Here is a 26,414-nt window from a genome sequence, read left to right as displayed (position 1 = left end):
CTTGTACTTACTCCTGAAATGATGGGCCGGCCGGATGGCAGCCTTTGTATTTTGTGAATCCTTGGTAGTATGTAGAAATACGGTAATGTTGGTTACGTATTGACCACAAAATCAGCCTCCTTGGTGGTTTTCCAACCGTTTCCTTTTGCCTCATCTACCTGCATGGTGATTAAGCCCAAAAGTCTCTTCATAAGGTTCATTTTGAGCAGACAATATGCTGTGGACACCACTAGTTGTTGTAAGCATTCACTCCTATATGAGGAAATGTCTAAAATAACAATGGCACCCCATTTATCAGCTGGTTTAATAGTGATCAGGTCATCATTCATTAGGCCTGCCAATGCTTTGTGTTCCTCATTTGAGAGGTTCTGAAAGGTAGACTGTTCGCTCTCCATCCCAGTGTTAATGTCTTTGGACACCGCCTTCTCGAAAGTAAGAACATCCGGAGTGATCAGATGTGCAGGTGGCATGAATGTAGATTTTCTACATAAATTTGTGTTTGTATTCGTAGTTTTATCCAACTCTTTTTCTCTATTTTCTGTTTAGCCCAAGGGGCCTTGATGTGATGCACTCATACGTCCCCTATACACCTGGTTACAGCCTTTCAGGGTCTGACAGCAAGCTAGTGCTGCAGCCAGCCACTGGCACGATTCTGCCCTCCTGCTGCTGAGCCAAGCTTGAGCAGGGGACGGTAGAACAATATGTTTCCTATTGCAGGCAGACAGGACTTAGAGTATTGTGAAGGGGTGGGGCGCTTGCCATGATCACCACACTGCTTTAAAGGGCACATTTGGTGCCCTCATTGCATATTCCAGTTGGAGCCAGTTCTGGTAGCCCACAGACTTCGATAGACTCAGCAACACAGGTGATGGTTCTGCAACTCCCTCAAGGAGGGGGTAACCCCTGAGGCCTGACCGGTCCTCTCTGTAATTTTGAGGCCAGTATCCCTCATCGGAACCTTTAGGACCAAACCCTGTGCACCGTGTCAACTTCCCATTGCCAAGGCTTGTTGGCTCTGTATGCCTGAGATCTTCGGGCTACAAGAAGCTCCAGCCTCCAGCATCTCTTCCTGCCAAGTACAGTGTTCTCACTGCATCCTTTGCACCATGGGCCTTCATCTTTGGTGAGCTGCTTGAGGTCGTCTTGCGACTCCTGTGCGTTTGGCCTGTGGATTTCCCTGAGGGTCTTCTCCTGCTTCAGTGGGCTCCCCTGCTTGCTCGGACCTGGTCTGACTCTCCTGCTTGTGGTGAGTCCCTTGGACCTTGCTGGTTCCAACGCTGTTCCTTCTTCGCTTTCCATGCCTGTTGCAGCTGCCAAGGCTTGTTGGTGCTACCGCCAGATCCCGACCCCCTGGTTCTCGACCTCTGACGTGGGACAGCTTGTGTTCAGCTCCTAGTCTTCCTCAGTGTTGCCTGGTACCCAAAGCTGCAGCGACAAGGTCACCATCAACTCCCGGATATCACTGCAATATTGACTATGATCCCCCCTACTGCACAGTATTTCTCAGTGATAGATTTGAAGAACGCTTGCTTTAGTATCCCAATACATCCTGACAGCCGTCATATTTTCGGATTCTCATTATCTGGCCGTAGCTTCAGATTCTGCCGTGCACCTCAAGGCTATACTGAGAGTCCTAGTATTTACAGCCAAGCTCTAAAAGCTGTGTTAGATGAGTTAGTCCTCCCTCCTGGTAATGTTCTCGTCCAATATGTGGATGACATTCTGGTGGCATCCGATACAGCAGCCGGTTGTAAAGAGGCCACTGTTAAACTGTTGCACCATTTGGCAGCTAATGGTAATAAAGTGTCCTTGTCCAAATTTCAGTATTGTCGACAGGAAGTGACCTACCTTGGTCATTTACTGTCGAAAGCGGGGAGAAGGCTAACTCCTGAACGGATAACTGTTATTACTAACATGTCTGTGCCCCGTACTCAACGTGATGTTCGTGCTTTTCTAGGCATAACCTCTTACTGTCGCCAATGGATTCCTAATTTTTCTCTTCTGGCTAAACCTTTGTTGCATCTGGTTACCAAAGATGTGCATGAACCCTTGCCCTGGACGGTTGAATGTCAGGATGCTTTTAATTCTTTAAAATCTGCTCTTTGCTCTGCACCCGTTTTGGGTACTCCGGACTACCGAAAACCTTTTGTACTTTATGTGCATGAGGTGGACGGTTGTTCTCTTTCAGTATTAACCCAGGGTTTTGGCGGAAAGCAACGACCTTGTGCATATTTTTCCGGCAGTATTGGATAATGTTGCCAGAGCCCTTCCTAGCTGTTTAAGGGCCACTGCTGCTGTGGCGGTGGCTATTCGACAGTCGGAAGGGATTGTTTTAAACACTGATCTCACAGTGATGGTACCGCACGCTGTTGACATATTATTGAATCAAACAAAAACTCAGCACCTCACGAGTGCACGATTGACTGGTTATGAATTAACTCTATTTGCACCCCACATTAAAATAAAAAAATGTGCCACTCTTAATCCAGCCACGTTACTACCCTTCCCTTCGAGTGATCAAAAGGACGATGTCCATGATTGTATATTTCGGACTGAAGAAGAAACGAAGGGACGTGTAGACCTCACTGACTCTCCTTTATCTGACCCACAAGGGGAGTTGTATGTGGATGGCTCTTGTTTTAAGTTACCAGATGGCACGACAACAGCTGCTTATGCTATAACTACCCTTAGAACAGTAGTAGAGACTGCTCGGGTTTCTCAGCATTCAGCGCAAGCAGCTGAACTAATAGCATTATTAGGAGCATGTGAACTGAGCGAAGGTTTAAGAGTAAATATTTTTACAGACCGCCAGGACGCCTTTGGCGTGGCCCATGTTTTTGGACGGCTGTGGAGGGAATGAGGATTTCTTACCTCCCATGGTAAAAGAATACAACATGGCCCTTTGATTGAAAGATTGTTAAATGCTCTAACCTTACCAGAGAAGGTGGCTATCATTAAGTGTATTGCCCATAAGAGAATCATTGACACTACAGGAGAGGGAAATGCCTTTGCCGATCAAGTAGCGAAAGAAACAGCACAAATTAAAACGTCCACGATGTTCCCCAGTGTAGCAACTCGATGGGTGGCGGAGACTGCAGTATTTGATAATACTATTGAAAGTGTTAGAGAATTGCAGAAAGAAGCCACTTCTGATGAATTATTAAAATGGGAACAGGAAATAGGGCGATTAGACAAAAATGATTGCTGGACTGACTTGACTGACAAACAGAGATGGCTATTGCCGAATGCCCTGGTGTACGCAGTAGTAGTGATGGCTCATGGCGGATGTATGTCGTTACTACGCATGCTTTTACAACGCATGCCTTTACCACGCAACTTTTACAACGGAAGTCGTTACAACGACTTGCGTTGGGGGGCGCTGGATAGTGAATAGTTTAATTTACTATTCCAACTCCAGTCCCCATGGATAGTAGGGAAGGTTTTGGATAGTAAATTAAACTATGCCCTATCCTACAGCGCACCCCAGCGCAAGTCGTTGTAACGACTTGCGTTGTAAAAGTTGCGTGGTAAAGGTACTGCGTGGTAAAAGTTGCGTTGTAAACGCTGTTTACCGCTCATGGCACTGCCCACATTGGAGCAAAAGGTATTTGCGCATTATTGGACCCAGTGTGGAATAATTCGAATATTCCCAAGACTGCTGCCCATGTGGTTAAATACTGCATGGTCTGCTTACAGCATAATCCCGGTGGGAGAGAGACAGTTCTTAGTGGAAATTTTGCGCCCCCTTCTTTACCGTTGGAAGTGCTACAAATGGATTATATTCAATTTGACAGAGTAAACAATCTTAAGTATGTGTCGGTGGTGGTTTGTGCGTTTAGTAAATGGGTTGTAGCATACCCCACCAAAGATAGTACTGCCTTAGTCACTGCAAAAGCCCTGATTAAAGAGTTTCTGCCTCAATTTGGTTTGCCCCGATTATATGGACAGACAATGGGGTACATTTCAATGCAGAACTCGTTAAATATATTTGTAAGGGGTTGTTAATAAAACAGAAATTTCATGCAGCACGACACCCGCAATCTGCAGGACTGGTTGAAAAATATAATGGCATATTGAAATTAAAGATGGCAAAGATACAGGAGAGTACGGGTTTGAGTTGGCCTGATGCGCTGCCCCTAGCATTAATGTCAATAAGAGTAACCACCCATTCTTGGGCTAGGCTGTCACCTTATGAGGTTGTTTTTGGTCCGCCAGGCAATGTGTGGGGTGTCCCAAGGCCTAGATCTTTCCTTGATCTTGATTACCCTATGATGACAGATTATCTGTACGCTTTAACTAAAGATCTGTGTTCCATTTATCAACAGGTGTCAGCAGTACTGCAGCCGCTGCCGGAGGGTCCCGGACATCGCTTGGAGCCAGAACAGTGGGTCCTTGTGCGAAATTACCAACGGAAATCGAGTCTGGAACCCAGGTGGAGCCGTCCCTACCAGATTCTTTTGGCCACACGAATAGCAGTGACAGTAGATGGGAAAAAGCACTGGATACACGTTTCGCATGTAAAGAAACTACCCCTACCGCTTTCTTCTGATCAGCAGAACCGAGACGGAGTTCTGACACAAGAGGGAGAACGAAGGTTGCCATTGAAAGTAGGTGAGAGGAAGGATTGTTGATGCCGCAAGGAGACGAATCAGCCCCAGTGCTGAAACTTGTGATAAGGCTGATCCCCCTGAGGCTTCTGAAAAACGTGTTACACCAAATGTCCCTGCTGCTGTGTTGTTCCATGACCAGGAGCAACCTGACCATCTTCGATACAATTTACGGCCCCGAAAACCATACGATACCCCAGTTACGGATTGTAGGAGACAGGGAAAGACTTGAGTTGTAGGGTTGAAGATAGTTCTTTTCTGAGGTATTGAGCAAGACACTGGACTGAACCCGTTGAGAGCTTGGAACGGACACATTGCTCTGTTCAGAAAGAAAGACTGTGTTACAATAAAGGGCCTAAATTGCAACGGTGAAATTACAGTAAAGATTGTTTCTGTGGATGAATAATAAGAGCCTACCTGTGAGGCTCTAGACGGACACAGGGAGAAGAAACCCTCTGGCAGTTGGCTTGCACCCTTTTCCCGTGTTTAGTTTGGACTTTTAGTTAGAATGTATCCCTTTGCCCGATTTGCCCCTGAAGATGAGAGACCTCTTGCTCCTAGACATTTTCTCGAAAATGTTCCCATGTTTCCGGTTGGGCTACCAGAGTAAAGATAGCCTTTGTAATAACTATCACAGTAATTATGATAATATTAATGAGTGTGTTTATGTATTTGGAATTTCAATACCCTATGCATAAGGTATTAGGTACCACCACAACCCCACCCGAGTATTTCTTTTACACTTTGCCTCCCCACAAAGAGCGACATCGAGAAACCTATGCTAGAAATGTATTCATAGAAATGTTGCATGAAGCCCATAGCACTACGAATAAGACAAACTGTTGGGTATGTGGCCTTTTGCCATCTGTAATGCATCGCCATGATTTATTCATTTCTTTGCCATTATCACACTTAGCGAGCTGTGAAGCCTGGTTTCAGTTACTATCCCTCATGTATTTGCATTATGTAGCTGATCCCAAAAGATATACTGAAAGAGATTATGAAGCTGTTTTAAAATATATAGAACAACATCAGGGATTTGATGCTCAGGGGAACCAAGGGGAAGGATCTTTAGATCCAGATGCCTGCATGAATATGTGTACCACTTATGAAAATGCTACCTGGCTAAAAGAAGAAATGTTAGATTTTGAACAATTTAACTCCACGCTATATTTCCAACACTTCCAAGATCGTAATGTTACTGGTGATAAGGCAATGCCAGTTCCTATCCTGAATAGTACTGCTTCTTTTTGTATACAAGGACAAGGTCATGTTAAAGTAAGAGATAGTAGATGTAACTATACCTACACTTTGCATACCAACAGCACCCCGCCTTTAATAACCCCACCTAATGTGTATTTTGTATGCGGTGAGAACGCTTATACTTGGCTCCCCAGAGGTTGGGCAGGGCGATGTTACCTGTCCTTCCTTTACCACCCGGTATATATAGCCCCTTCTAATTATCACAAGACACACCAGCTGACTAAACGAAGTTCAGATCCTTACCGAGTTAGTAGAAGTATTGACACTGATGGCACTGATCAGACTGATACTGCTTCTCAGCAGTTTGTAGATATAGCAAAGGGTCTCTTTCCAATATGGGGTCCTATTTTTACTAGCAGAGATGTTAGACGTCTCTCTAGAGTGGTGGAAAATGTAGTTCAAACCACTCCTGGGATTTTGACTAACCTAACTGTAGAGCTTCAGGCTACGAGGCTTGTATCGCTTCAAAATCGGATGGTGCTTGACGTCATCCTAGCTGATCGAGGAGGAGCATGCCGTGTGATTGGCAGCTCCTGCTGTGTATATATTCCAGATTCTGCTCCAACCATACATTTGGCCAATCAGAAGTTACATCGCTAAGCTACAGAAGTCCATGCTGACACTGATACTTGGTCTTTAACCGGGTGGTTCTGGAACCTCCTATCCACCTGGGGCTGGAACATTTTCATGATCCTAGCTGGAGCACTTGGGGTGGTATTTGTTTATTGCCTGTGCCTTCATTGTGGGCCGGCATGCTGCTCCTATTGTGCTACCAAGCTCACGTCCTCACTGACCGTTTCACGACAGGCGAAAATTGAGAAGCAGTTAGTACAAAAGGAGGTTACCGACCTCATGCAGATTGATGAGGGTGTGTTCTTAGATTAGGAGTCCAGTTACATTATATATTGGCTACATCACGCCAAAAGGGCGGTCTGAAGGAATATAAGTTCAATACTATATAATGTTGTCTTAATGTATCCAATATATCAATGCTACTTTGTTAGAAACCCCTTGTAAATACACTCGACCCATGTATATCCTAAGAATCGGGCCCGAACTGAACAAACACCATCTTGGTTTCATTTCCCGGGGCCTCTTTCGTTAGTTAGGAAAACACGTGACATGCTGCTGAGAGGAGAGCCTGAAAGGTTGGCCTGGGCTATGAACAGACCATTGATTCTAACTTAGGAAACTCAAGGTCGCATCTGTCTTTCTTGTAGGATGAGCACATTCTTGCAGGCGCCATGCCTGTACTCCCGTGCCCCCACAACGAAAGGGAGGCACCTTCCCTGACCTACCCCCGGAATAGTTTGAGCTGAGTTTTGAATCAATCAGTTGTGTCTTATATGGGTTTTTTCCTGTTGGTTTCTCATGAACTGGTACTTTTCCATGTACGGGGTTTCTACGAGGTATGCTGAAAGTATATATGCACTGTATTGAATGTAATCCAGCAGTCTCCTCTGCACACCTTTGAGAGCTGTGGCGAGAGGGAGGCTCCCCTATGTAGAGCGCTTTTGCAAAATAAACGATTGAACCTTCTCCATTGCCGGCTGACTTATTCTTGGTAAATAAGGTATATGGGCTATTGGTAAGTATAGCTCTATGGTATATTTTTAGGTACTTCACATGCTAGACGGATCCAACCTTCCTACAAACACTTCCAACCACCACTTCCCCCACTAATGCGCCTCACACAGGCGTCACTGCAGTCCAACACTTTCAACAAAGCACTCTCACTCCCCGCAGGACACCCAACACTTCCCAAACAGGCCTTGCTGCAGTCCAACACTGCCAACCAAGGACTCCCACTCCCTGCAGGACACCCAACACATCCCAAAAAGGCCTCACTGCAGTCCAACACTTCCAACCAAGCACTCTCACCCGCCCAGGACACCCAACACTTCCCAAACAGGCCTCACTGCAGTCCAACACTTCCACCCAAGCACTCTCAACACCCAGGACACCCAACACTTCCCAAACAGGCCTCACTGCAGTCCAACACTGCCAACCAAGCACTCTCGCTCCCCGCAGGACACCCAACACTTCCCAAACATGCCTCACTGAGGTCCAACACTTCCACCCAAGCACACTCACTAAAGCAGGACACCACCACTTTATACACAGGCCTCACTGAAGTCCAACACTAACAACCAAGCACTCTCACTCTCACTCGCCAAGGACACCCAACACTTCCAATCACCGCTTCCCCCCACTGATCCCAAGTAATATCACCAAGCATGGTATTTACCCGCTAACCCCCACCCAAGTACCGTCATGACGCCGGATACCCAACACCTCGTACTATCGCCATGCATGGTACCTCACCCCCAAGTACTGTCACTACCGTGGTACCTGATTACTCTGGGTCTCGATACTGGTGCAGGAGCTGCTGATAATTGAAGCAAAATCTTTGGCAGAGAAGACGGCTTGGAGTTCTGCATCAATTTTAGCCAAAAGTTTGTGTTCCTCTGGCTCCGGCGTGTACCCCTCTCCCGGTACGATCCATCGAGATACCTCCACCTGCAAGAAACAACACTGTTCTGATTAAGAAACATCCCTCGCTCAGAGCCACCAAGAGCCTTAGAAAAGATTTAAAGTTAAACCCCTGGGGCTAGACTGACCATACAGGAGACAAGGGGCTGCGATCAGAGCAGGACTGACCTTACTGGACACAGAGCCTGAGACAGGGGATGCGATCAGAGCAGGACTGACCTTACTGGACACAGAGCCTGAGACAGGGGCTGTGATCAGAGCAGGACTGACCTTACTGGACACAGAGCCTGAGACAGGGGCTGCGATCAGAGCAGGACTGACCTTACTGAACACAGAGCCTGAGACAGGGGCTGTGATCAGAGCAGGACTGACCTTACTGGAAACAGAGCCCGTGAGACAAGGGGCTGCGATCAGAGCAGGACTGACCTTACTGGACACAGAGCCTGAGACAGGGGCAGTGATCACAGCAGGAATGACCTTACTGGACACAGAGCCTGAGACAGGGGTTGCGATCACAGCAGGACTGACCTTACTGGACACAGAGCCTGAGACAGGGGCTACGATCAGAGCAGGACTGACCTTACTGGACACAGAGCCTGAGACAGGGGATGTGATCAGAGCAGGACTGACCTTACTGGACACAGAGCCTGAGACAGGGGCTGCGATCAGAGCAGGACTGACCTTACTGGACACAGAGCCTGAGACAAGGGGCTGCAATCAGAGCAGGACTGACCTTACTGGACACAGAGCCCGCGAGACGGGGGCTGCGATCAGAGCAGGACTGACCTTACTGGACACGGAGCCTGAGACGGGGGCTGCGATCAGAGCAGGACTGACCTTACTGGACACAGAGCCTGAGACAGGGGCTGTGATTAGAGCAGGACTGACCTTACTGGACACAGAGCCTGAGACAGGAGCTGCGATCAGAGCAGGACTGACCTTACTGGACACAGAGCCTGAGACAAGGGGCTGCAATCAGAGCAGGACTGACCTTACTGGACACAGAGCCTGAGACAAGGGGCTGAGATCAGAGCAGGACTGACCTTACTGGACACAGAGCCCGTGACACAAGGGGCTGAGATCAGAGCAGGACTGACCTTACTGGACACAGAGCTCGTGAGACGGGGGCTGCGATCAGAGCAGGACTGACCTTACTGGACACAGAGCCTGAGACAGGGGCTGCGATCAGAGCAGGACTGACCTTACTGGACACAGAGCCTGAGGCAGGGGCTGCGATCAGAGCAGGACTGACCTTACTGGACACAGAGCCTGAGACAGGGGCTGCGATCAGAGCAGGACTGACCTTACTGGACACAGAGCCTGAGGCAGGGGCTGCGATTAGAGCAGGACTGACCTTACTGTACACAGAGCTTGAGGCAAGGGGCTGAGATCAGAGCAGGACTGATCTTACTGGACACAGAGCCCGTGAGACGGGGGCTGCGATCAGAGCAGGACTGACCTTACTGGACACAGAGCCCGTGAGACAAGGGGCTGCGATCAGAGCAGGACTGACCTTACTGGACACAGAGCCTGAGACAGGGGCTGCGATCAGAGCAGGACTGACCTTACTGGACACAGAGCCTGAGACAAGGGGCTGGGATCAGAGCAGAACTGACCTTACTGGACACAGAACCTGAGACAGGGGCTGAGATCAGAGCAGGACTGACCTTACTGGACACAGAGCCTGAGACAGGGGCTGCGATCAGAGCAGGACTGACCTTACTGGACACAGAGCCTGAGACGGGGGCTGCGATCCGAGCAGGACTGACCTTACTGGACACAGAGCCTGAGACAGGGGCTGCGATCAGAGCAGGACTGACCTTACTGGACACAGAGCCTGAGACAGGGGCTGCGATCAGAGCAGGACTGACCTTACTGGACACAGAGCCTGAGACAGGGGCTGTGATCAGAGCAGGACTGACCTTACTGGACACAGAGCCTGAGACAGGGGCTGCGATCAGAGCAGGACTGACTTTACTGGACACAGAGCCTGAGACAGGGGCTGTGATCAGAGCAGGACTGACCTTACTGGAAACAGAGCCCGTAAGACAAGGGGCTGCGATCAGAGCAGGACTGACCTTACTGGACACAGAGCCTGAGACAGGGGCAGCGATCACAGCAGGACTGACCTTACTGGACACAGAGCCTGAGACAGGGGCTGCGATCACAGCAGGACTGACCTTACTGGACACAGAGCCTGAGACAGGGGCTGCGATCAGAGCAGGACTGACCTTACTGGACACAGAGCCTGAGACAGGGGCTGTGATCAGAGCAGGACTGACCTTACTGGACACAGAGCCTGAGACAGGGGCTGCGATCAGAGCAGGACTGACCTTACTGGACACAGAACCTGAGACAAGGGGCTGCAATCAGAGCAGGACTGACCTTACTGGACACAGAGCCCGCGAGACGGGGGCTGCGATCAGAGCAGGACTGACCTTACTGGACACAGAGCCTGAGACAGGAGCTGCGATCAGAGCAGGACTGACCTTACTGGACACAGAGCCTGAGACAAGGGGCTGCAATCAGAGCAGGACTGACCTTACTGGACACAGAGCCTGAGACAAGGGGCTGCAATCAGAGCAGGACTGACCTTACTGGACACAGAGCCTGAGACAAGGGGCTGAGATCAGAGCAGGACTGACCTTACTGGACACAGAGCCCGTGACACAAAGGGCTGCAATCAGAGCAAGACTGACCTTACTGGACACAGAGCCTGAGACAGGGGCTGGGATCAGAGCAGGACTGACCTTACTGGACACAGAGCCCGTGAGACGGGGGCTGCGATCAGAGCAGGACTGACCTTACTGGACACAGAGCCTGAGACAGGGGCTGCGATCAGAGCAGGACTGACCTTACTGGACACAAAGCCTGAGGCAGGGGCTGCGATTAGAGCAGGACCAACCTTACTGGACACAGAGCCCGTGAGACAAGGGGCTGCGATCAGAGCAGGACTGACCTTACTGGACACAGAGCCCGTGACACAAGGGGCTGAGATCAGAGCAGGACTGACCTTACTGGACACAGAGCCTGTGAGACGGGGGCTGCGATCAGAGCAGGACTGACCTTACTGGACACAGACCCTGAGACGGGGGCTGCGATCAGAGCAGGACTGACCTTACTGGACACAGACACTGAGACAGGGGCTGCGATCAGAGCAGGACTGACCTTACTGGACACAGAGCCTGTGAGACGGGGGCTGCGATCAGAGCAGGACTGACCTTACTGGACACAGAGCCTGAGACGGGGGCTGCGATCAGAGCAGGACTGACCTTACTGGACATGGAGCCTGAGACGGGGGCTGCGATCAGAGCAGGACTGACCTTACTGGACACAGAGCCTGAGACAAGGGCTGCGATCAGAGCAGGACTGACCTTACTGGACACGGAGCCTGAGACGGGGGCTGCGATCAGAGCAGGACTGACCTTACTGGACACAGAGCCTGAGACAAGGGGCTGCGATCAGAGCAGGACTGATCTTACTGGACACAGAGCCTGAGACAGGGGCTGCGATCAGAGCAGGACTGATCTTACTGGACACAGAGCCTGAGACAGGGGCTGCGATCAGAGCAGGACTGACCTTACTGGACACAGAGCCCGTGAGACGGGGGCTGTGATCAGAGCAGAACTGACCTTACTGGACACGGAGCCTGAGACAAGGGACTGTGATCAGAGCAGAACTGACCTTACTGGACACGGAGCCTGAGACAAGGGACTGTGATCAGAGCAGGACTGACCTTACTGGACACAGAACCCGTGAGACGGGGGCTGCGATCAGAGCAGGACTGACCTTACTGGACACAGAGCCTGAGACAGGGGCAGCGATCAGAGCAGGACTGACCTTACTGCACACAGAGCCTGAGACAGGGGCTGCGATCAGAGCAGGACTGACCTTACTGGACACAGAGCCCGTGAGACGGGGGCTGCGATCAGAGCAGGACTGACCTTACTGGACACAGAGCCTGAGACAAGGGGCTGCGATCAGAGCAGGACTGACCTTACTGGACACAGAGCCTGAGACAGGGGCTGCGATCAGAGCAGGACTGACCTTACTGGACACAGAGCCTGAGACAGGGTCTGAGATCAGAGCAGGCATGACCTTACTGGACACAGAGCCTGAGACAAGGGGCTGCAATCAGAGCAGGACTGACCTTACTGGAAACAGAGCCCGTGAGACAAGGGGCTGCGATCAGAGCAGGACTGACCTTACTGGACACAGAGCCTGAGACAGGCGCAGCGATCACAGCAGGACTGACCTTACTGGACACAGAGCCTGAGACAGGGGCTGCGATCACAGCAGGACTGACCTTACTGGACACAGAGCCTGAGACAGGGGCTGCGATCAGAGCAGGACTGACCTTACTGGACACAGAGCCTGAGACGGGGGCTGAGATCAGAGCAGGACTGACCTTACTGGACACAGAGCCTGAGACAGGGGCTGTGATCAGAGCAGGACTGACCTTACTGGACACAGAGCCTGAGACGGGGCTGAGATCAGAGCAGGACTGACCTTACTGGACACAGAGCCTGAGACAGGGGCTGCGATCAGAGCAGGACTGACCTTACTGGACACAGAGCCTGAGACAGGGGCTGCGATCAGAGCAGGACTGACCTTACTGGACACAGAGCCTGAGACAGGGGCTGTGATTAGAGCAGGACTGACCTTACTGGACAAAGAGCCTGAGACAGGAGCTGCGATCAGAGCAGGACTGACCTTACTGGACACAGAGCCCGTGAGACGGGGGCTGCGATCAGAGCAGGACTGACCTTACTGGACACAGAGCCTGAGACAAGGGGCTGAGATCAGAGCAGGACTGACCTTACTGGACACAGAGCCCGTGGCACAAGGGGCTGAGATCAGAGCAGGACTGACCTTACTGGACACAGAGCCCGTGAGACGGGGGCTGCGATCAGAGCAGGACTGACCTTACTGGACACAGAGCCTGAGACAGGGGCTGCGATCAGAGCAGGACTGACCTTACTGGACACAGAGCCTGAGGCAGGGGCTGCGATTAGAGCAGGACTGACCTTACTGGACACAGAGCCCGTGAGACAAGGGGCTGCGATCAGAGCAGGACTGACCTTACTGGACACAGAGCCCGTGAGACGGGGGCTGCGATCAGAGCAGGACTGACCTTACTGGACACAGAGCCCGTGAGACAAGGGGCTGCGATCAGAGCAGGACTGACCTTACTGGACACAGAGCCCGTGACACAAGGGGCTGAGATCAGAGCAGGACTGACCTTACTGGACACAGAGCCTGAGACAGGGGCTGCGATCAGAGCAGGACTGACCTTACTGGACACAGAGCCTGAGACGGGGGCTGCGATCAGAGCAGGACTGACCTTACTGGACACAGAGCCTGAGACGGGGGCTGCGATCAGAGCAGGACTGACCTTACTGGACACGGAGCCCGTGAGACAAGGGGCTGCGATCAGAGCAGGACTGACCTTACTGGACACAGAGCCTGAGACAAGGGGCTGCGATCAGAGCAGAACTGACCTTACTGGACACAGAACCTGAGACAGGGGCTGAGATCAGAGCAGGACTGACCTTACTGGACACAGAGCCTGAGACAGGGGCTGCGATCAGAGCAGGACTGACCTTACTGGACACAGAGCCTGAGACGGGGGCTGCGATCCGAGCAGGACTGACCTTACTGGACACAGAGCCTGAGACAAGGGGCTGCGATCAGAGCAGGACTGACCTTACTGGACACAGAGCCTGAGACAGGGGCTGCGATCAGAGCAGGACTGACCTTACTGGACACAGAGCCCGTGAGACGGGGGCTGTGATCAGAGCAGAACTGACCTTACTGGACACGGAGCCTGAGACAAGGGACTGTGATCAGAGCAGGACTGACCTTACTGGACACAGAACCCGTGAGACGGGGGCTGCGATCAGAGCAGGACTGACCTTACTGGACACAGAGCCTGAGACGGGGGCTGCGATCAGAGCAGGACTGACCTTACTGGACACAGAGCCTGACACAAGGGGCTGCGGTCAGAACAGGACTGACCTTACTGGACACAGAGCCTGAGACAGGAGCTGCGATCAGAGCAGGACTGACCTTACTGGACACAGAGCCTGAGACAGGGGCAGCGATCAGAGCAAGACTGACCTTACTGGACACAGAGCCTGAGACAGGGGCTGCGATCAGAGCAGGACTGACCTTACTGGACACAGAGCCCGTGAGACGGGGGCTGCGATCAGAGCAGGACTGACCTTACTGGACACAGAGCCTGAGACAAGGGGCTGCGATCAGAGCAGGACTGACCTTACTGGACACAGAGCCTGAGACAGAGGCTGCGATCAGAGCAGGACTGACCTTACTGGACACAGAGCCCGAGACAGGGGCTGAGATCAGGGCAGGACTGACCTTACTGGACACAGAGCCTAAGACAAGGGGCTGCAATCAGAGCAGGACTGACCTTACTGGACACAGAGCCCGTGAGACAAGGGGCTGCGATCAGAGTAGGACTGACCTTACTGGACACAGAGCCTGAGACGGGGGCTGCGCTCACAGCAGGACTGACCTTACTGGACACAGAGCCTGAGACAGGGGCTGCGATCACAGCAGGACTGACCTTACTGGACACAGAGCCTGAGACGGGGGCTGCGCTCACAGCAGGACTGACCTTACTGGACACAGAGCCCGAGGCAAGGGGCTGCGGTCACAGCAGGACTGACCTTACTGGACACAGAGCCCGTGAGACAAGGGGCTGAGATCACAGCAGGACTGACCTTACTGGACACAAAGCCCGTGAGACGGGGGCTGCGATCAGAGCAGGACTGACCTTACTGGACACAGAGCCCGTGAGACGGGGGCAGCGATCGGAGCAGGACTGACCTTACTGGACACAGAGCCTGAGACGGGGGCTGCGATCAGAGCAGGACTGACCTTACTGGACACAGAGCCTGACACAAGGGGCTGCGATTAGAGCAGGACTGACCTTACTGGACACAGAGCCTGACACAAGGGGCTGCGATTAGAGCAGGACTGACCTTACTGGACAGCGAGCCTGAGACAGGGGCTGCGATCACAGCAGGACTGACCTTACTGGACACAGAGCCTGAGACAGGGGCTGAGATCAGAGCAGGACTGACCTTACTGGACACAGAGCCTGAGACGGGGGCTGCGATCAGAGCAGGACTGACCTTACTGGACACAGAGCCCGCAAGACAAGGGGCTGCGATCAGAGCCGGACTGACCTTACTGGACAGCGAGCCTGAGACAGGGGCTGCGATCAGAGCAGGACTGACCTTACTGGACACAGAGCCCGTGAGACAAGGGGCTGCGATCAGAGCAGGACTGACCTTACTGGACACAGAGCCCGTGAGACAAGGGGCTGCGATCAGAGCAGGACTGACCTTACTGGACACAGAGCCCGAGAGACAGGGGCTGCGATCAGAGCAGGACTGACCTTACTGGACACAGAGCCCGTGAGACGGGGGCCGCGATCAGAGCAGGACTGACCTTACTGGACACAGAGCCCGTGAGACGGGGGCTGCGATCAGAGCAGGACTGACCTTACTGGACACAGAGCCGGAGACAGAGGCTGCGATCAGAGCAGGACTGACCTTACTGGACACAGAGCCTGAGACAGGGGCTGCGATCAGAGCAGAACTGACCTTACTGGACACAGAGCCCGAGACAAGGGGCTGCGATCAGAGCAGGACTGACCTTACTGGACACAGAGCCTGAGACAGGGGCTGCGATCAGAGCAGGACTGACCTTACTGGACACAGAGCCTGAGACAAGGGCTGCGATCAGAGCAGGACTGACCTTACTGGACACAGAGCCCGTGAGACAAGGGGCTGCGATCAGAGCAGGACTGACCTTACTGGACACAGAGCCCGTGAGACGGGGCTGCGATCAGAGCAGGACTGACCTTACTGGACACAGAGCCTGAGGCAGGGAATGCGATCAGAGCAGGACTGACCTTACTGGACACAGAGCCTGAGACAAGGGGCTGCAATCAGAGCAGGACTGACCTTACTGGACACGGAGCCTGAGACGGGGGCTGCGATCAGAGCAGGACTGACCTTACTGGACACAGAGCCTGAGACAGGGGCTGTGATCAGAGCAGGACTGACCTTACTGGACACAGAGCCTGAGACAAGGGGCTGCGATCAGAGCAGGACTGACCTTACTGGACACAGAGCCCGTGAGACGGGGGCTGCGATCAGAGCAGGACTGACCTTACTGGACACAGAGCCCGTGAGACGGGGCTGCGATCAGAGCAGGACTGACCTTACTGGACACGGAGCCTGAGACAAGGGGCTGCGATCAGAGCAGGACTGACCTTACTGGACAGCGAGCCTGAGACAGGGGCTGCGATCAGAGCAGGACTGACCTTACTGGACACAGAGCCTGAGACAAGGGACTGCGATCAGAGCAGGACCGACCTTACTGGACACAGAGCCTGAGACAAGGGACTGCGATCAGAGCAGGACTGACCATACTGGACACGGAGCCCGTGAGACGGGGGCTGCGATCAGAGCAGGACTGACCTTACTGGACAGGGAGCCCGTGAGACGGGGGCTGCGATCAGAGCAGGACTGACCTTACTGGACACAGAGCCCGTAAGACAAGGGGCTGCGATCAGAGCAGGACTGACCTTACTGGACACAGAGCCCGTGAGACAAGGGGCTGCGATCAGAGCAGGACTGACCTTACTGGACACAGAGCCTGAGACGGGGGCTGCGGTCAGAGCAGGACTGACCTTACTGGACACAGAGCCTGAGACGGGGGCTGCGGTCAGAGCAGGACTGACCTTACTGGACACAGAGCCTGAGACAGGGGCTGCGATCAGAGCAGGACTGACCATACTGGACACAGAGCCCGAGGCAAGGGGCTGCGGTCAGAGCAGAACTGACCTTACTGGACACAGAGCCCGCGAGACAAGGGGCTGCGATCACAACAGGACTGACCTTACTGTACACAGAGCCTGAGACAAGGGGCTGCGGTCAGAGCAGGACTGACCTTACTGGACACAGAGCCTGAGACGGGGGCTGCGGTCAGAGCAGGACTGACCTTACTGGACACAGAGCCTGAGACGGGGGCTGCGGTCAGAGCAGGACTGACCTTACTGGACACAGAGCCTGAGACAGGGGCTGCGATCAGAGCAGGACTGACCATACTGGACACAGAGCCCGAGGCAAGGGGCTGCGGTCAGAGCAGAACTGACCTTACTGGACACAGAGCCCGCGAGACAAGGGGCTGCGATCACAACAGGACTGACCTTACTGGACACAGAGCCCGTGAGACGGGGGCTGCGATCAGAGCAGGACTGACCTTACTGGACACAGAGCCCGTGAGACAAGGGGCTGAGATCAGAGCAGGACTGACCTTACTGGACACAGAGCCTGAGACGGGGGCTGCGATCAGAGCAGGACTGACCTTACTGGACACAGAGCCTGAGACAGGGGCAGCGATCACAGCAGGACTGACCTTACTGGACACAGAGCCCGTGAGACAAGGGGCTGAGATCAGAGCAGGACTGACCTTACTGGACACAGAGCCTGAGACAGGGGCTGCGATCAGAGCAGGACTGACCTTACTGGACACAGAGCCCGTGAGACGGGGGCTGAGATCAGAGCAGGACTGACTTTACTGGACACAGAGCCCGTGAGACGGGGGCTGAGATCAGAGCAGGACTGACCTTACTGGACACAGAGCCCGTGAGACGGGGGCTGCGATCAGAGCAGGACTGACCTTACTGCACACAGAGCCCGTGAGACGGGGGCTGCGATCAGAGCAGGACTGACCTTACTGGACACAGAGCCTGAGACAAGGGGCTGCGATTAGAGCAGGACTGACCTTACTGGACACAGAGCCTGAGACAAGGGGCTGCGATTAGAGCAGGACTGACCTTACTGAACACGGAGCCCGTGAGACGGGGGCTGCGATCAGACCAGGACTGACCTTACTGGACACAGAGCCTGAGACGGGGGCTGTGATTAGAGCAGGACTGACCTTACTGGACACAGAGCCCGTGAGACGGGGGCTGCGATCAGAGCAGGACTGACCTTACTGGACACAGAGCCTGAGACGGGGGCTGCGATCAGAGCAGGACTGACCTTACTGGACACAGAGCCTGAGACAAGGGGCTGCGATCAGAGCAGGACTGACCTTACTGGACACAGAGCCTGAGACGGGGGCTGCGATCAGAGCAGGACTGACCTTACTGGACACAGAGCCTGAGACAAGGGGCTGCGATCAGAGCAGGACTGACCTTACTGGACACAGAGCCTGAGACAAGGGGCTGCCATCAGAGCAGGACTGACCTTACTGGACACAGAGCCTGAGACAGGGGCTGGGATCAGAGCCGGACTGACCTTACTGGACACAGAGCCCGTGAGACGGGGGCTGAGATCAGAGCAGGACTGACTTTACTGGACACAGAGCCCGTGAGACGGGGGCTGAGATCAGAGCAGGACTGACCTTACTGGACACAGAGCCTGAGACAAGGGGCTGCGATTAGAGCAGGACTGACCTTACTGGACACAGAGCCTGAGACGGGGGGCTGCGATCAGAGCAGGACTGACCTTACTGGACACAGAGCCCGTGAGACGGGGGCTGCGATCAGAGCAGGACTGACCTTACTGGACACAGAGCCTGAGACAAGGGGCTGCGATCAGAGCAGGACTGACCTTACTGGACACAGAGCCCGTGAGACGGGGGCTGCGATCAAAGCAGGACTGACCTTACTGGACACAGAGCCTGAGACAGGGGCTCCGATCAGTGCAGGACTGACCTTACTGGACACAGAGCCCGTGAGACGGGGGCTGCGATCAGAGCAGGACTGACCTTACTGGACACAGAGCCCGTGAGACGGGGGCTGCGATCAGAGCAGGACTGACCTTACTGGACACAGAGCCTGAGACAGGGGCTGCGATCAGAGCAGGACTGACCTTACTGGACACAGAGCCTGAGACAAGGGGCTGCGATCAGAGCAGGACTGACCTTACTGGACACAGAGCCTGAGACAAGGGGCTGCGATCAGTGCAGAACTGACCTTACTGGACACAGAGCCCGAGACAAGGGGCTGCGATCAGAGCAGGACTGACCTTACTGGACACAGAGCCCGTGAGACAAGGGGCTGCTATCAGAGCAGGACTGACCTTACTGGACACAGAGCCTGAGACAGGGGCTGGGTCAGAGCAGGACTGACCTTACTGGACACAGAGCCTGAGACGGGGGCTGCGATCAGAGCAGGACTGACCTTACTGGACACAGAGCCCGAGGCAAGGGACTGTGATCAGAGCAGGACTGACCTTACTGGACACAGACCCTGAGACGGGGGCTGCGATCAGAGCAGGACTGACCTTACTGGACACAGAGCCCGTGAGACGGGGGCTGCGATCAGAGCAGGACTGACCTTACTGGACACAGAGCCTGAGACAAGGGGCTGCGATCAGAGCAGGACTGACCTTACTGGACACAGAGCCCGTGAGACGGGGGCTGCGATCAGAGCAGGACTGACCTTACTGGACACAGAGCCTGAGACGGGGGCTGCGATCAGAGCAGGACTGACCTTACTGGACACAGAGCCTGAGACAGGGGCTGCGATCAGAGCAGGACTGACCTTACTGGACACAGAGCCTGAGACAGGGGCTGCGATCAGAGCAGGACTGACCTTACTGGACACAGAGCCTGAGACAAGGGGCTGCGATCAGAGCAGGACTGACCTTACTGGACACAGAGCCTGAGACAAGGGGCTGCGATCAGAGCAGGACTGACCTTACTGGACACAGAGCCCGTGAGACGGGGGCTGCAATCAGAGCAGGACTGACCTTACTGGACACAGAGCCTGAGACAGGGGCTGCGATCAGAGCAGGACTGACCTTACTGGACACAGAGCCTGAGACAAGGGGCTGCGATCAGAGCAGGACTGACCTTACTGGACACAGAGCCTGAGACAGGGGCTGGGTCAGAGCAGGACTGACCTTACTGGACACAGAGCCTGAGACGGGGGCTGCGATCAGAGCAGGACTGACCATACAGGACACAGAGCCCGTGAGACGGGGGCTGCGATCAGAGCAGGACTGACCTTACTGGACACAGAGCCTGAGACGGGGGGCTGCGATCAGAGCAGGACTGACCTTACTGGACACAGAGCCCATGAGACGGGGCTGCGGTCAGAGCAGGACTGACCTTACTGGACACAGAGCCCGTGAGACAGGGGCTACGATCAGAGCAGGACTGACCTTACTGGACACAGAGCCTGAGACAAGGGGCTGCGATCAGAGCAGGACTGACCTTACTGGACACAGAGCCCGTGAGACGGGGCTGCGGTCAGAGCAGGACTGACCTTACTGGACACAGAGCCCGCGAGACGGGGGCTACGATCAGAGCAGGACTGACCTTACTGGACACAGAGCCCGTGAGACGGGGCTGCGATCAGAGCAGGACTGACCTTACTGGACACAGAGCCCGTGAGACAGGGGCTGCGATCAGAGCAGGACTGACCTTACTGGACACAGAGCCTGAGACAGGGGCTGCGATCAGTGCAGGACTGACCTTACTGGACACAGAGCCTGAGACAAGGGGCTGCGATCAGAGCAGGACTGACCTTACTGGACACAGAGCCCGTGAGACAGGGGCTACGATCAGAGCAGGACTGACCCTACTGGACACAGAGCCCGTGAGACGGGGCTGCGATCAGAGCAGGACTGACCTTACTGGACACAGAGCCTGAGACGGGGGCTGCGATCAGAGCAGGACTGACCTTACTGGACACAGAGCCTGAGACAAGGGGCTGCGATCAGAGCAGGACTGACCTTACTGGACACAGAGCCCGTGAGACAAGGGGCTGAGATCAGAGCAGGACTGACCTTACTGGACACAGAGCCCGTGAGACGGGGCTGCGATCAGAGCAGGACTGACCTTACTGGACACAGAGCCCATGAGACAGGGGCTGCGATCAGAGCAGGACTGACCTTACTGGACACAGAGCCTGAGACAGGGGCTGCGATCAGTGCAGGACTGACCTTACTGGACACAGAGCCTGAGACAAGGGGCTGCGATCAGAGCAGGACTGACCTTACTGGACACAGAGCCCGTGAGACAGGGGCTACGATCAGAGCAGGACTGACCTTACTGGACACAGAGCCCGTGAGACGGGGCTGCGATCAGAGCAGGACTGACCTTACTGGACACAGAGCCCGTGAGACGGGGCTGCGATCAGAGCAGGACTGACCTTACTGGACACAGAGCCCGTGAGACAGGGGCTGCGATCAGAGCAGGACTGACCTTACTGGACACAGAGCCTGAGACAGGGGCTGCGATCAGTGCAGGACTGACCTTACTGGACACAGAGCCTGAGACAAGGGGCTGCGATCAGAGCAGGACTGACCTTACTGGACACAGAGCCCGTGAGACAGGGGCTACGATCAGAGCAGGACTGACCCTACTGGACACAGAGCCCGTGAGACGGGGCTGCGATCAGAGCAGGACTGACCTTACTGGACACAGAGCCTGAGACGGGGGCTGCGATCAGAGCAGGACTGACCTTACTGGACACAGAGCCTGAGACAAGGGGCTGCGATCAGAGCAGGACTGACCTTACTGGACACAGAGCCCGTGAGACAAGGGGCTGAGATCAGAGCAGGACTGACCTTACTGGACACAGAGCCCGTGAGACGGGGCTGCGATCAGAGCAGGACTGACCTTACTGGACACAGAGCCCATGAGACAGGGGCTGCGATCAGAGCAGGACTGACCTTACTGGACACAGAGCCTGAGACAGGGGCTGCGATCAGTGCAGGACTGACCTTACTGGACACAGAGCCTGAGACAAGGGGCTGCGATCAGAGCAGGACTGACCTTACTGGACACAGAGCCCGTGAGACAGGGGCTACGATCAGAGCAGGACTGACCTTACTGGACACAGAGCCCGTGAGACGGGGCTGCGATCAGAGCAGGACTGACCTTACTGGACACAGAGCCCGTGAGACAAGGGGCTGAGATCAGAGCAGGACTGACCTTACTGGACACAGAGCCTGAGACAGGGGCTGCGATCAGAGCAGGACTGACCTTACTGGACACAGAGCCCGTGAGACGGGGGCTGAGATCAGAGCAGGACTGACTTTACTGGACACAGAGCCCGTGAGACGGGGGCTGAGATCAGAGCAGGACTGACCTTACTGGACACAGAGCCTGAGACAAGGGGCTGCGATTAGAGCAGGACTGACCTTACTGGACACAGAGCCTGAGACAAGGGGCTGCGATTAGAGCAGGACTGACCTTACTGGACACAGAGCCTGAGACAAGGGGCTGCAATTAGAGCAGGACTGACCTTACTGGACACGGAGCCCGTGAGACGGGGGCTGCGATCAGACCAGGACTGACCTTACTGGACACAGAGCCTGAGACGGGGGCTGCGATTAGAGCAGGACTGACCTTACTGGACACAGAGCCCGTGAGACGGGGGCTGCGATCAGAGCAGGACTGACCTTACTGGACACAGAGCCTGAGACAAGGGGCTGCGATCAGAGCAGGACTGACCTTACTGGACACAGAGCCTGAGACAAGGGGCTGCGATCAGAGCAGGACTGACCTTACTGGACACAGAGCCTGAGACAGGGGCTGGGATCAGAGCCGGACTGACCTTACTGGACACAGAGCCCGTGAGACAAGGGGCTGCGATCAGAGCAGGACTGACCTTACTGGACACAGAGCCTGACACAAGGGGCTGCGATCAGAGCAGGACTGACCTTACTGGACACAGAGCCTGAGACAAGGGACTGAGATCAGAGCAGGACTGACCTTACTGGACAGAGAGCCTGAGACAGGGGCTGCGATCAGAGCAGGACTGACCTTACTGGACACAGAGCCCGCGAGACGGGGGCTGCGATCAGAGCAGGACTGACCTTACTGGACACAGAGCCCGTGAGACGGGGGCTGCGATCAGAGCAGGACTGACCTTACTGGACACAGAGCCTGAGACAAGGGGCTGCGATCAGAGCAGGACTGACCTTACTGGACACAGAACCTGAGACAGGGGCTGCGATCAGAGCAGGACTGACCTTACTGGACACAGAGCCTGAGACAAGGGGCTGCGGTCAGAGCAGGACTGACCTTACTGGACACAGAGCCTGAGACAGGGGCTGCGGTCAGAGCAGGACTGACCTTACTGGACACAGAGCCTGAGACGGGGGGCTGCGATCAGAGCAGGACTGACCTTACTGGACACAGAGCCCGTGAGACGGGGGCTGCGATCAGAGCAGGACTGACCTTACTGGACACAGAGCCTGAGACAAGGGGCTGCGATCAGAGCAGGACTGACCTTACTGGACACAGAGCCCGTGAGACGGGGGCTGCGATCAAAGCAGGACTGACCTTACTGGACACAGAGCCTGAGACAGGGGCTCCGATCAGTGCAGGACTGACCTTACTGGACACAGAGCCCGTGAGACGGGGGCTGCGATCAGAGCAGGACTGACCTTACTGGACACAGAGCCTGAGACGGGGGCTGCGATCAGAGCAGGACTGACCTTACTGGACACAGAGCCTGAGACGGGGGCTGCGATCAGAGCAGGACTGACCTTACTGGACACAGAGCCTGAGACAGGGGCAGCGATCAGAGCAAGACTGACCTTACTGGACACAGAGCCTGAGACAGGGGCTGCGATCAGAGCAGGACTGACCTTACTGGACACAGAGCCCGTGAGACGGGGGCTGCGATCAGAGCAGGACTGACCTTACTGGACACAGAGCCTGAGACAAGGGGCTGCGATCAGAGCAGGACTGACCTTACTGGACACAGAGCCTGAGACAGAGGCTGCGATCAGAGCAGGACTGACCTTACTGGACACAGAGCCCGAGACAGGGGCTGAGATCAGGGCAGGACTGACCTTACTGGACACAGAGCCTAAGACAAGGGGCTGCAATCAGAGCAGGACTGACCTTACTGGACACAGAGCCCGTGAGACAAGGGGCTGCGATCAGAGTAGGACTGACCTTACTGGACACAGAGCCTGAGACGGGGGCTGCGCTCACAGCAGGACTGACCTTACTGGACACAGAGCCTGAGACAGGGGCTGCGATCACAGCAGGACTGACCTTACTGGACACAGAGCCTGAGACGGGGGCTGCGCTCACAGCAGGACTGACCTTACTGGACACAGAGCCCGAGGCAAGGGGCTGCGGTCACAGCAGGACTGACCTTACTGGACACAGAGCCCGTGAGACAAGGGGCTGAGATCACAGCAGGACTGACCTTACTGGACACAAAGCCCGTGAGACGGGGGCTGCGATCAGAGCAGGACTGACCTTACTGGACACAGAGCCCGTGAGACGGGGGCAGCGATCGGAGCAGGACTGACCTTACTGGACACAGAGCCTGAGACGGGGGCTGCGATCAGAGCAGGACTGACCTTACTGGACACAGAGCCTGACACAAGGGGCTGCGATTAGAGCAGGACTGACCTTACTGGACACAGAGCCTGACACAAGGGGCTGCGATTAGAGCAGGACTGACCTTACTGGACAGCGAGCCTGAGACAGGGGCTGCGATCACAGCAGGACTGACCTTACTGGACACAGAGCCTGAGACAGGGGCTGAGATCAGAGCAGGACTGACCTTACTGGACACAGAGCCTGAGACGGGGGCTGCGATCAGAGCAGGACTGACCTTACTGGACACAGAGCCCGCAAGACAAGGGGCTGCGATCAGAGCCGGACTGACCTTACTGGACAGCGAGCCTGAGACAGGGGCTGCGATCAGAGCAGGACTGACCTTACTGGACACAGAGCCCGTGAGACAAGGGGCTGCGATCAGAGCAGGACTGACCTTACTGGACACAGAGCCCGTGAGACAAGGGGCTGCGATCAGAGCAGGACTGACCTTACTGGACACAGAGCCCGAGAGACAGGGGCTGCGATCAGAGCAGGACTGACCTTACTGGACACAGAGCCCGTGAGACGGGGGCCGCGATCAGAGCAGGACTGACCTTACTGGACACAGAGCCCGTGAGACGGGGGCTGCGATCAGAGCAGGACTGACCTTACTGGACACAGAGCCGGAGACAGAGGCTGCGATCAGAGCAGGACTGACCTTACTGGACACAGAGCCTGAGACAGGGGCTGCGATCAGAGCAGAACTGACCTTACTGGACACAGAGCCCGAGACAAGGGGCTGCGATCAGAGCAGGACTGACCTTACTGGACACAGAGCCTGAGACAGGGGCTGCGATCAGAGCAGGACTGACCTTACTGGACACAGAGCCTGAGACAAGGGCTGCGATCAGAGCAGGACTGACCTTACTGGACACAGAGCCCGTGAGACAAGGGGCTGCGATCAGAGCAGGACTGACCTTACTGGACACAGAGCCCGTGAGACGGGGCTGCGATCAGAGCAGGACTGACCTTACTGGACACAGAGCCTGAGGCAGGGAATGCGATCAGAGCAGGACTGACCTTACTGGACACAGAGCCTGAGACAAGGGGCTGCAATCAGAGCAGGACTGACCTTACTGGACACGGAGCCTGAGACGGGGGCTGCGATCAGAGCAGGACTGACCTTACTGGACACAGAGCCTGAGACAGGGGCTGTGATCAGAGCAGGACTGACCTTACTGGACACAGAGCCTGAGACAAGGGGCTGCGATCAGAGCAGGACTGACCTTACTGGACACAGAGCCCGTGAGACGGGGGCTGCGATCAGAGCAGGACTGACCTTACTGGACACAGAGCCCGTGAGACGGGGCTGCGATCAGAGCAGGACTGACCTTACTGGACACGGAGCCTGAGACAAGGGGCTGCGATCAGAGCAGGACTGACCTTACTGGACAGCGAGCCTGAGACAGGGGCTGCGATCAGAGCAGGACTGACCTTACTGGACACAGAGCCTGAGACAAGGGACTGCGATCAGAGCAGGACCGACCTTACTGGACACAGAGCCTGAGACAAGGGACTGCGATCAGAGCAGGACTGACCATACTGGACACGGAGCCCGTGAGACGGGGGCTGCGATCAGAGCAGGACTGACCTTACTGGACAGGGAGCCCGTGAGACGGGGGGCTGCGATCAGAGCAGGACTGACCT

The 26,414-nt window shown here is 54.9% G+C and overlaps 1 protein-coding gene across 2 annotated transcripts in view; it reads right to left on the bottom strand.

Annotated features, from left to right (window-relative positions):
* Window positions 1–26,414, bottom strand: part of LOC144780842 (fibrous sheath-interacting protein 1-like) — a 746,598-nt gene that overhangs the window by 317,861 nt on the left and 402,323 nt on the right. For both annotated transcript variants that reach the window (XM_078659336.1, XM_078659337.1), the window contains exon 9: window positions 8,223–8,390. In XM_078659336.1, coding sequence (XP_078515462.1) covers window positions 8,223–8,390 — 168 coding nt within the window. The remainder of the gene's footprint in view (window positions 1–8,222; window positions 8,391–26,414) is intronic.

This window comes from Lissotriton helveticus, chromosome 9 (genome assembly GCF_964261635.1).
Source record: "Lissotriton helveticus chromosome 9, aLisHel1.1, whole genome shotgun sequence".
Lineage (NCBI taxonomy): Eukaryota > Metazoa > Chordata > Amphibia > Caudata > Salamandridae > Lissotriton > Lissotriton helveticus.
This window is presented reverse-complemented; position numbering and strand designations above follow the sequence as displayed.